Source organism: Bubalus bubalis, chromosome 12 (genome assembly GCF_019923935.1).
Source record: "Bubalus bubalis isolate 160015118507 breed Murrah chromosome 12, NDDB_SH_1, whole genome shotgun sequence".
NCBI classification, from domain to species: Eukaryota; Metazoa; Chordata; class Mammalia; order Artiodactyla; family Bovidae; genus Bubalus; species Bubalus bubalis.
Genome location: NC_059168.1, coordinates 97,408,785 through 97,420,978, shown reverse-complemented (window position 1 = coordinate 97,420,978; position 12,194 = coordinate 97,408,785). Strand labels below are relative to the sequence as shown.

Genomic DNA, 12,194 nt, shown 5'->3' with positions numbered 1-12,194 from the left:
GGCTGGGACCCTGGTTGGCCTGTCTCTGGAACCCATGCCCTCCCTGCCCTCTGCACTCACCGCGGGCTTCCGTCCCTCCTTGAGCAGAGTTTTCCTTCTCAGAGGCCCCTCCATGGTGGGGGCCGCTGCAGAGCTCCCCAGCGTACAGATACATGGACCGGTGGGGCTGGGCAGTGGGGGGAGAACATGGGTCAGACATCACCCAGAGGAGCTGGGGTCAGGCACCCTCTCACCCATGGGGCCAACAGGCCCCCCACTGCCAGGTCCAGGATGCCACCACAGACTGAGAACTCAACAGGGCTGGGCTAGGCCCGGGAGGGAGGGCTCTGTGGCCACAGAGAGCCTGAAGGAAGATGGCTCTGGGCTTGCCCACAGCTCGGAACATGCCTTGCCCTTGTCTTTCTGAGCGCTGAGCAGCTCTAGGCTTGGGGACCACGCTCGCTCCCTGTAACCCAGCTCTTAGCGTCACCCACACCACATCCTGCTTCCTCTCCCGCTGCGGATCTTGGGACCGTGCAGCACCCGCTCCTCCTTGTGTTGGCAGGATCTTGGGAGGAGCAGTGAGGAAGTAGGAGGGAAGGGGATGGGGGGACCCCAAACCCCATGCCCTGCACCTTTGCCTCAGGACGCCTCTCCCCCCCTCTGCCACAGGGATTAGGGCGCCACCTGCAGGTGAGGAGGGCCAGTGCGGCGCCGGCCCAGGCCTCCCTCCGAAGCCCTGGCTTCGGCTCCCTGGCTCCCTGGATGGCACCTCCTTCAACGCCACACACCGAAGCCAAGCTGCTATCCCTCGGCATCCCAGAATCACTGCTCTCATGCCCTAAATATGCAGGACTGCCCAGCTCAGCCACCCCACCCCCCACCTTACGGCAGAACTTGGTCATCTTTTGAGCAACTTCCCAACCCTCTCTGGCCTCCCTGCGTCCACTCCTGACTTCCATGCGCTCTGCACACCACAGCCAGGATGACCTGGGTCCTGCCACTCCCTTCCCTCTCCATCCCTCACCCCTTCCATCCCCCTCCCTCATGCAACCCCTCCAGAGCCTCTGCAACCACCCTCCTCACCGCCTGCTGGACCTGGCTCTGGTCCACCTCTCTGGCCTCACCCGGCGCCCTCTCCTGTCTCTCACTTCTTACAACTTGGACTCTCCTTCACTCCTGGAACCACCCTGCTCCTCCTGCCTCCTGGCCCCATGGACTATCCTTAGGCTGTGGGTCTTCTTACCCCAACGCCTCCCTTCCCTTTATCTGGCTAGTTCCTATCACTCTTCCAGTCTTTTCTCCAGGTTGGCCTCCTCTCTGGACCATCGGCACCCATGATTTTCTATTCCATTTCTGTCTCAGCCCCATGGACCAAGGCAGAGGCTGTATCCATCTCGTCGGCAGCCTTGAACACAGCGCCTGGCGCCCAGCAAGCGCCCTGGAACTACTTGTCGAGTAAATGATCAGATGAGTAAATGAGTACCTGTAGACGCAGCTCCGGGTTCTGGGAGAATTCCGGACTGGAACACGCCAGTTGGGCCCCAGCGTGGCATAGAGACGTCCCCTGCTTCAGAGGAAAAGAGCTGAGTTTTAGCAACAGCCTGGGAAAACGAGCCCCTCGTGGAAGAGGCGAGGGCATCTCAGACCATGTGGTCATGAGCTCCAGAAACCTCAGCCCCAACTCTTCCCCTGGCCTCCTCGTTCACACTGCAACACATCCGGGGTACACCTGGAGCACAACACCCTGGAGCCTCCATCAGTGCGGGTCCCCAAGTCTCCAGGTAACTGCTTCCTCAGCCTTAAGTATTCAGCTTTCTTCCAGTGACAAGGGGATGACTAAAATCTGGGCACACCCCTCATCCCAGTGTGAGGTTGAGAGAAAACACTGAGTGAGTGTGAAAGTCACTCAGTCGTGCCTGTAAAGTCCCAATATTCCATGGTCAATCCAATTAAACGTGTACACTCATGGACACAGAACTGTGGGCTGTCCTGCATGTTGGCCCAGGGCGGAGGGGGCGGGGCATGTGAAGCATCAGTATCCACCAGGTGCTACTGAATTCCTCCGTTCCAACCTAGATAGCATATTGAAAAGCAGAGACATTACTTTGCCAACAAAGGTCCGTCTAGTCAAGGCTATGGTTTTTCCTGTGGTCATGTATGGATGTGAGAATTGGACTGTGAAGAAAGCTGAGCGCCGAAGAATTGATGCTTTTGAACTGTGGTGTTGGAGAAGACTCTTGAGAGTCCCTTGGACTGCAAGGAGATCCAACCCGTCCATTCTGAAGGAGATCAGCCCTGGGATTTCTTTGGAAGGAATGATGCTAAAGCTGAAACTCCAGTACTTTGGCCACTTCATGTGAAGAGTTGACTCATTGGAAAAGACTCTGATGCTGGGAGGGATTGGAGGCAGGAGGAGAAGGGGACGACAGAGGATGAGATGGCTGGATGGCATCACCGACTCGATGGACATGAGTTTGAGTGAACTCCGGGAGTTGGTGATGGACAGGGAGGCCTGGCGTGCTGCAATTCATGGGGTCACAAGGAGTCAGACACGACTGAGCGACTGAACTGAACTGAACTGAACTTCCATTGGACAGGCTCCTTGCTGGCCCCAGACGGTCCCCAGCAAACCTGCTCTGTGATCCGTTTCAGGGTCTAAGAGTTGGTGCTCCAGAACCCTCCGTGGGCTCCCATCTGGCCTCTTTCTCACCCGTAGTTCCCCTGCAGTGAGCTTTTCCAGGGGAAGGTGTAGCGTCCAGGGCAGGTAGGGAGCTGAACCTATTTGGGGATCAGGCTTCCATCTCTCTCTCTTTGCCCTTTCCTCTCTTAGCAGAATGACTTCCTGTGTCTACCTGGTTCTCAGTCTTCTCTTGACCTCTGCAGGGGTCTGCTGCTGCTGCTGTTTAGTTGCTAAGTTGTGCCTGACTCTGTGACCCTGTGGACTGCAGCCCACCAGGGTCCTCTGTCCGTGGGATTTCCCAGGCAAGAATATTGGAGTGGTTGCCATTCCCTTCTCCAGGGGATCTTCCCGACCCAGAGATTGATCCCCCATTTCCTGCTTGGCAGGTAGGTTCTTTACCAACTGAGCTATGAGGGAAGCCCAATAGGTAACTCCTGTCTTATTTAAACTGTTTCACTAATAGTCTGTCCCTGGGCTATAGCCCTCCATTGGCCAAACAATGATGCAACTCAATTTATAAAGCCAGACAAGGTCCGCACTCTCTTTTCAACTATTCCTCCTATTGTCCACTGCCAGTCCCAGGTTCCTGCACGTAGCCCTGTGGCACTGGACACCTGGGTGGTATGGGGACGTCCTCATTCATCACCGCAGGTGCATCACACCATCTCTGAGCTCAAGTTCCTCTTAGGGGTGGCTGCATTGCTCCCTGCCCCTCCATCCTCTGCTCAAGAAGGAACAGTTCTTGACGACAATCTTGGGTTTGCTTTCCAGAGGCCCAAGTTCAAGGCTGGTGGGAGCCTGATGGTCATCCAGGTCGACTGCCCTGGGACCGTCCTTCTCGTCCGTCAGCCACTCCTCTGTAGGTGACAAAGAGCTGCAGCACGTGCTTGGTCCCCCAAGTCCTCAAGCGTAACGAGTCTCAGCCCTTTCCCCAGCCAACCCTCGTGATATGATGGTTGCAGGCCCACCCTGCCCCCACTGTGCACTCAGAGGCCCTGGCACCTTCAACCCCCGGCCCACAGGCCAGAGTGCCTCCTCTCTTTCTTCACAACTGGGTGTGACACCATGGCATGTCACAGCCCTGTGCTTGAGCAGACTGCGCAGGGGCTTGGAGACTGCCTCCGGGCTTGCCTCTCTCCCAGCCATGGCCAGGATCCCTTATGAGGCAGGGCAGGGTCTGACAGTGAACCTTTCTGCAGCAACACTCCTGGGCCCAGAGGATGCCTCCTGGTTTGATGTGCATTGCTGCTCTGAGCTCTAATCTCTCTGGAGTTAAGGATGGAGCCTCCCTTTGCAGAGCTGGATCCTCTGGCCTCTTCTTCTCCACATTTCTTCTCATGAATCTTTGCTCCCGGCATCCCAGGAAAATGTACGACGACAGTGGACTGTTCCAAGACAGGGCCATGTGATGGTGGGCGCTGCCGCCTCCTCTCCTCTTTTGTGAGACAGTCCGTAGCTGGAAGGACTGACTATTGATAGAGGGCTTTAAGACCTCTGTCCTCCCATGGATGGAGGAGCCCAAGGCTACACTCCATGGAGTCGCAAAGAGTTGGACATGACTGAGCAACTTCACTTTTCTTTCTACTTTAAGACCTGCATCTTCCAACCAGTCTAGCCTTCTAAGCAGTCTTTCCTCCTGTTCTTCCTGAAGGAGTGAGGTGACCCAGAGTGCAGTGGACTGGTGGGATATGCAGGGATGCCGGGGGTCACTGGGGCAGCTCGTGGGAGAGTCACTAGTGAGTGACCGCTGCTATGCATCAGGCCATTGATTATCTCAGGGGAGCTTTGTTTTAGCATCGCTGAATGGGGTCCTGAGGCTCAGTTATGTGAAGACACTGAACCGAGGCACATTCAAAGCCAGGGTTTGAACTCAGGTCTGACCAACTCTCCAGGCTCCTTCCACACTTTTCAGGGTGGGAGCCAGGCTGAGCTGTCACATTTGGAGGAGTTTGCCAGGAGGACTGGGCCGTGTTTGGAGCCAGCATCCTGTGGGTGGCTCCCTGGCCTTCTGTTCTCAGAGGCACCCTTCTTGCAGGTTTCTGCCACAGCACACGGTGAACGGGCTCTGTCAGCGTCTGAGAGGCGGGATGACCACAGATTCTTAGACCCTGGGTCTCCTGGGGTGGGGCCACCTCCCAGGTCCATTGCCCCCGACAGTCTTCTCCTGGTGGTTTGGGCCGCCTGGCACTTCAGAGCAGCTGCCATTGATCGCCTGCTTACCATGAGATGGCTGAGTGCTCTCTCACCCTGCTCCTCCCAGTTCCGTGGGGGGAGAGGGCACTGTTCTCACCCTGTCTTAGATGAGGAATGGGCTCCAGGAGGGGAAGCCACCTACTGGCCTGTCATTAGGGATGGGGACACATGTGCTCACAAAGGGAGGATGTCTTTCCCACAGGAAGCCGAGTGCCCCTGTCAGTCAAGCTACTCCAAGTCGGGGGGTTGGGGGGGCAGGGGTCAGAGCCCACTCTGCCTGGAGCCTGGGGAATGACCCTGGCCTTGAAGGGCAGTGGAATGGTGACTTTTTGCCAAGGCCAGCTTTTAGGAGACTAGAGGCAGGGTGGTGGCCGGCCTTTCTGCCCAAGGCAAGCCTTGCCAGGCTGGAGGAGGGCTGTGACAGGTGGGTTGGCTCTGGCTAGGCCTAGTGCAGAAGAGCCAGGATCTTCAGCCACTGGAACCAGACCATCTGATCACATCCCTGCTCTGAGAATGTTATTTGAATGTTCAGGACCAGAAAATGCAAAACGAGTGGGCAGAGGTATTTAGTGAACTCCAGAAATCATGGGACTCTCCAACTGACACAGGGCGCTCTCAACTCTAGAATCACAGACACCGTTTCCAGCAGCACGCTGGGAACAAGTGGCTGAACAGAACGCATCCCAGGAAGGCCATTCCACGGGCCCGTCCTGGGGACAGATCTTGGCTGGTGGAGGCCTGCAGTTGGCCACCTTCCTCATGGGAAGTTTGGTTGGGGGAAGATGTGGGCTCACAACCAAGCAGAACCTCAGTTCCAAAGGGTGTTCAAGAAGATGAGGATGAAGAGGAGGAGGATAAAGATGATGGGATGATGGTGATGATGGGATGATGAGTACCAGGTGCTAAGCAGTCCTGGGTCGTTATCCTGTTTTATCACAGCACTGAGGGGCAGGCACTGTTCTTATCCCCGCCTTATAGATAAGGAGTCTGAGGCTTAGAGAGGTGGAGTAACTTGCCCAAGGTCACAACACTGGGAAGAGAAAGATGGGAAGTGCCAATGAAGTGGAAGCAGCCAGGGGCCTGCCTGGACCAAGAGTATCCTGAGAATTCAGAGCGGCCGAGACAGGTCTGAAAGGCAGCTTTCCCTCAACACACATTAGGTGGTAGGTATCTCAGGGGTTAAATTTCATAAAGCTCTGAGTCCCTGTTGCTGGTCCAGGAATGGGTAGCAGGGAGGAGCCTTGGATAATAATCACACTGAGGCCTCAGTAATCTTGTCTTAGCACACCGCCTCCCCAATTCTTCTATCTTACATACACAGAGACCCTGGTCAGGTGTTCCTGTGGAAGGGTCCACACGATGCTGTTCACCAGCAGCGACCACCTGCACCAGCAAACCCTTGCCCACTGGGCCAGAGCTTGGCCCTGGCCACTTCCTAATGACTCATCCTCATCTGCAGGCAGGAAGCTGCCTCCCTGAGTCTGCACAGCCATGCTAAGGACCACACATGTCCCCCGGCTAACAGCCCCCTGGAAGGAACCTGCAGCAGTCTCTCTGCTCTGCAGGCTTTCTGCAACTCTCACCAAGCAGAGATGCTGAGCCCCAACACACAGGCACCATGAGATACCTCGTGCTCCCTTGATGATGGTCACAGTGTCCCCCGACCCCTGGGGTTTTCTTTCCACGAGGAGGCACTAACCGAGCTTGGGCAAACCAGCTAAAGCCCACCACTGCCTCCCTGCCCTTCCCTGCATGCCTCCTCCATCAGCTGCTGAGCCCCAGAGACCCATCACCAGTACACAGGCCACGCAGCCATGGCCACCCCTGCCCTTCCTGAGCCCATGCCAGCCTGAGGAGGGGGTTCCAGCCTGGGAGACCACGAACGCCCATCAGCAGCTCTCAGACGGGCAGGGGAGGCCTGGGTGGGCTGGCATCCCCAGCAGCTCTTCAGCCCCCTCCCCATGCTCGGTCCAGCCCTGACCCCGGTGCCGGGGGCTCACAAGGTCACCCACTTGTTGTCCAGGCTGAGTCCTCTGAGACTCCCTTCCAGCAGTTTTTGTTAAAGGACTTTTGCTGCCTGGGAGTCAAATTCTTCTCTGGGCAGTGTCCCTGATCCACTGAGTGGGTCCCTAGGAGCTGTATTTGTACTGGATGCTTAAGTAAGGGGACAGAACAACCCCTGATCCAAGCCAGGTCAATCAGGTTTTATCTCTGGCAATGAGGAATCAGATAGGAGAGGCTGACAGTCAGGCTCTGCAGCTCGGTGAAGCTCTAACATGTAAACTTGGAAGCTAAGAGGCATCATCCCCAATGTGATCTGAGAGGTCTAGAAATCTGGGCTGCAGACACAGCGGAGAGCACAGTAGATATGCACAGAGAAGAGTAACATGAGATGGATGGAGGGGCCTGCCCACCTTGCAGGTCCCGACCCTGAGGGGCTGTAGGTGCTGGACACAGAGGTCGTGGGCAGAGATTTCTCAGCTACCTGGGAAGCCGTGGCAGCTAGCTGGCAGGGCCCAAGGACAGGGTCAATCAAAAGGTCAGGGGCTCTGCCCACTCTTCTCTCCCAGCGGAGCCTGAGCTCCTGGGTGGAGACTTACTTGCCCGACTTCAGTGCCTGACTCTGAGAGCAAGGCAAGCAATGGTGCCTTTGAGGGGAACCAAAAGCAGAAGCTTGGCCCATCACCTAGCTGGGCTTCCACCCAAGGCAGAGCAGCAGAATGGAGGCACAGAGCGGGATGGGCCTGGGAAACCAGACTGAGGGGTGGGCAGGTGAGGGACATGAGCCTCGGGGTGGGGGTGGGGGCGGCTCCTGGGCCTCAGCCACAGGGGGATGGGGTGGCATGGGGGTGGGGCAGCAAGGCCCTTGGTGAGAGTCATCCTGAAACATCACCCTTATGCTTCACTTCAGTCGAAGTGAACCCCTCGCCTCCAGGATCACCCCCCAGAACCTTGCCTCCCTTTCCCAACACATGGCAGTTTGGGGCTCAAGAGGCACCCCTGAACCCTGGCCCATCCCAGGGCATCTGCCAGAGTCCCCTAACCTTCTCCAGGAGGGAGAGGACTGTTTTCAAAGGCTCTACCTTGGGAGTGGCAGGCCTGGGGCTCTGCTGCCATGATTCCATTTTCCTGGGACCTCCCAGAGGATGCTGGGAGATTTCAGAGGCTAAAGAGAGTACAGGGCAGAATCTGCATTATCGAATCTCCTCTACACCCCAGAGCACCTGTGGGCCCAAGTGTCAACAGCTCCCTCTTACAAGTGCCTTCCCCACAATTCGGTCACCCTAGAGGCTGGCAGGCATGTGGACACCTGCCTTCACTGCAGTCCATCCATCCCAGGATGACTGAACTGCCACGTGGGGGACTCTCTCTTCACCCTACCCAGTCTTAGATTCCAGGATCGCTTGCTTGCTGGCAAGAGGTTCCTACCGAGTGAAGTTCATACACATCCCTAAGTAAGTTCCCTGACGGAGCAACTGCACCTACATGCCCAGATCTTCCTGTGAGCATCCTCCCTGTAGAGTTGGGGGAATCCAAGTTTCAGAGAGGTTGAGAGACATGCCCAAGGTCACCGAGAGCGCTAGCAGCCCTGACCTCAGCCTCTCCCTCCCCCAACACGGCTGATAACATCCAGAAGCCACCATGACCTCCCCCTGCAGAGGCACACCCAGAACTCCAGAGACCAGGTTCATCGCGGGCCCTACCAAGCTCAGCATCGCTGAGCCACCTCTCCTCCCAGGACATGGCTCAGGCCTCGCAGCCTCCTCAGGTCCCTCGACCCCCGCCCTCGAGGGCCCACTCTAGTCCTTTTCACTTGGTGTCCTTGGGCTTCTGCTGAACCATCATCTCTATAGAAGTCACCCCTGAACCCGCCGTCTGACTCGATTCCCCCTGCTAGACTTTGCCATCATGTCCTCTTCCCGACCTTCTGTGCACTTGGCATGTCGACCAAATCTGTCTCCCACCCTGGCCGTGAGCTGTGACCAGCCCCCTGCTGCAGCCTCCCCCTTCCCCAGAAGGCAGGGTTTGGGAGGGCGGGGCGGAGTTTGGGGGCGGGGGTTTGGGAGGGGGCGGGGGCGAGGGGCGGTGCACTTTCCCCACCTGCTCCCTTTCCTTCTCCCTCCAGAGGGGGCTTCCTCCAAGGGCCCCTCTGCCTCCCAGGCTTTCCACCACCCATATTTTGGCCAGTTCCTCCCGTGAGAAGGCTCTTCCTCACAGGCTAGAGGAGACAGGAGGCTGGGTATTTCGTAATGAACTTTGTGACGCGCTTTCCTATTTTACCCCTTAAAAGGTGGCCCATAAGCCTTTCTGATCATGTCCTGTTTTAAAAAAGTTAAATGTTACTTTTTCCTGGGTGAAAGAGAAACATTTACCACTTGTAGAAAATTTGGAGACTACAGAAAAAGAAAATAAAAGAAAGAAACTCACTCAATAACTCTAGAAGCAGAGATAACCAAGATGAATGATCCCATGCACTTTCTCTCTCTCCCTCTCTCTCTCTCTCTCTCTCTCACACACACACACACACACACACACACACACACGTGTTCATCCCTGTCATCCACTCTGCTTTCTCTAAAAGCCTCACTTAAAATGTTTAACTCCTGGGCTGATACTCTTGTTCTACTCAGGCACAAAGAAGGAGCTGTTACCCCTTCCCCACAGGCCTGCCTAACAATCCCACTCTCCTTCCCCTTTGTGAGGAGCCTGAGGTTGGCTCCAGGCCAGCCTGGGGCAATGTCCACGGCCCCTACGTTTCAATTCATCAAGGAGTTTCAATTCATCAAGGACTCGAAGCGCTGAAAATGCCTTCCAGGGCCGCCCCCTCCCTCCTTGGGAAGGCAGAGGTGATGCGGGGCTCTCTCGCCTTTGTCCCACTCCCAGGATGCCCGAGGTGAGAGAACAGCAGGTCTGGGATGTACGCGGGGTCCCACGCTTGCCCCCTCCCCAGTGACTCTCTGGCCTCTGGTTCCCTGGAGCTCCCTGAGCCAGGGCTACCGCTCTGTCCTCATTCTGGGCCCTGACGATAGGGGAGGGTCTTTGGGGGTCTCTGAGGGCTAAGAAATGACCCACACCACCCAGGGTCTGACCACTTCTGGGCTCTCATTTCTTCCCATCCCTCCCCAGCACCCAAGCCTGTGACTCGCTGAGGCTGAGCTGGATGAGGGACAGGAGGTGAGCGGAGCTCGGAAGTGACCCTTGAACCCCCATTCCACAGGCCCAGCAGGAACAGGACCCAGTGGCCACACCTGGCCCACTCCCACAGGGAGCAGCTCAGAGGGTCCCCAGGATATTGGGGGCTCCAACGCGCCTGCTCTTTAAGACTGGCCACTTTAGTCCAAGCTCTGGACTGCAGAGGATCGCCCAAGGGCGCCTTGGGGCCCCGAGGCTGAAATATCCAGGAGTGTGACCCAACCCAGAGAGACACTCACAAAATGGGCCACATGACCACCCCCTTAGCCAGACAATAAGAACCATCCTGCCTGTCTGTTCACATGACCTCCAGGCTGACTGATATGGCCTCAGACCAATGGAAGGGTATGTACTGGTGGTGGTGGTGGGCTGGGGGGGTGGTCACTGGCCTGGGCCTCCCTGCCACGCATCCTTGCATCTGCTTCCATGTGTCTCCCTGGCCAAGGCCAAGTTTGTCACTAGGGTTGGGGGACTGGTGGGCAAGTGAGTTGAAGGTTGTACCCTGTAAGTTTCAGGGCCGTGGGGCAAGGTGCCTCCCCTCCAGCCCCTCTGCCTTGCCTCTGGGGACTGGAGAACTAGGACCTCTTCCCCTGCGGCCCAGCCCTCTCCTGCACCCTTGTCTCTGGTTCTGAGGTCACTATCTCCTCACGCAGGTATAAGGATGCAGGGAGAGTGCATTCTTACAGCGTCTGCTGGGAACAGCAGGCAGGGGTCCAGGAGGGGAGGCTCTGTGGGTGCACCTGCTGGCCTCTGGGCCCAGGAAGAGTGAGGCCTGGTTCCTGGGGAAGAGGGAATCCGCTCCCGTTCAATGAGCAGGAGCAAAGTGGCATGGGGGAGGCCAGGGTGGAGGGGGGTCTAGTGGGTTGGGCTCCAGGTAGGCAGAGCCCAGGGGAACTTGTGGTCACTGCACTGTGAGAGAAAGAGCAATGTTTTGCAAAGATTTCGAAGGTGAGGTAAAGCTTCTCCAACTCTCCCGTGGGGTCTTCAAGAAAGTCTCGAATGTTAACATGCTTTTGAGGGAGTGGACTCTTTCTGGGGGACATGAGAAGAGGCCAGTGCAGGACAGCAGTGGAGGCTGGAGGCTGGGCCACGGCGGGTGGGGGGGCACCTGGCATCTGGATCTGGATCATCAGGGCCGCCTTGAATCTCTAAAGCAGGTGGTCTCCTGTTCCCCTCAGGAAGGAGGGGCTGGACTGAGAGCGGGGTCCCAAGTAGATGAGAAATGGGGGTGGGGTGCTGTTCTGAGGGCCCTGGAGGCAGGCTGAGCATCTGCACAGCGGGCTGCGTGAGTGACAGTGCTTGCCAGGGAGTTCTCCAAAGTGACCCATTAGAGACACTCAGACGCAGAGTCCATCCACCGCTAGGCTCTAAGCTGAATCTACCGCTAAATTCCAAGTGGAAGAGAAAGAAGCGAAACACCAAAGCGTGTGGAGTTCCCCTCTGAGTGGAACACGGCACTATGTCCCTCAGGCGGGAATTCTCTCACCCCCTTCCTCCCTGGCAGCTCCCATCTCAGTCGTGGGGGCTCAGCAGGAACCGTGTCCGCCACCCTCAGAGACTAGTGAGGTGTCTGGCAGGGAGCACCTGCTTAATACACAGCTTTGAATGAATGAGTGAGCGAAGGAAAGAACAGATGAGTGAATGAGTGAGCGAATGGAGGAGTGAATGAAGGAATGAATGAAGGAATGGAGGAGTGAATGAATGAACAGATGAATGGATGAGTAAACAAAGGGATGAATGAGTGAACGGGTAAATGACCGAAGGGATGAATGAGCCATGAGCAGGTCCAGGTCTGGGTGCTATTCAGGATCACTGTCACCTCGTTGGCTTGTGTGTGGCTGGGGAGACGCTGGGTTGCCCCAGGAGTCCCCTGACTGGCGCTGAGAAGAGTCAAATTTCCACCAGTCAGATCTGATGTCTGCCTGCTATCTGTCTGGCTCTTGACCCCCGCTGGGGTGGGCAGAGAGAGGGCAGCGGGCCCACAGAGAGGAGGCCTATGCTCCCCAAATCAGAGCCCAGCGAATGTCCCTTCAGGAGGCCTGGGGAGGGACAGAAAGAGGAGCTCCACCCACCTAGGGTATCACCAGGACAGACAGACAGGCTGACTGACGTGGGGCCAGTCCCTGCAGTGTCACAGAGGCTCTGG

At 56.8% G+C, this 12,194-nt stretch overlaps 1 protein-coding gene across 14 annotated transcripts in view; it reads right to left on the bottom strand.

Annotated features, from left to right (window-relative positions):
- Positions 1 to 12,194, bottom strand: part of RALGPS1 (Ral GEF with PH domain and SH3 binding motif 1) — a 295,395-nt gene that overhangs the window by 11,874 nt on the left and 271,327 nt on the right. For 10 of the 14 annotated variants that reach the window (XM_044926350.2, XM_044926347.2, XM_025262369.3 and 7 more), the window contains 2 exons: positions 1,466 to 1,549; positions 61 to 166 (listed from right to left, as the gene is read on the bottom strand). In XM_044926350.2, coding sequence (XP_044782285.1) covers positions 61 to 166; positions 1,466 to 1,549 — 190 coding nt within the window. The remainder of the gene's footprint in view (positions 1 to 60; positions 167 to 1,465; positions 1,550 to 12,194) is intronic. The other 4 variants (XM_025262370.3, XM_025262375.3, XM_044926351.2 and 1 more) reach the window with 1 other exon arrangement.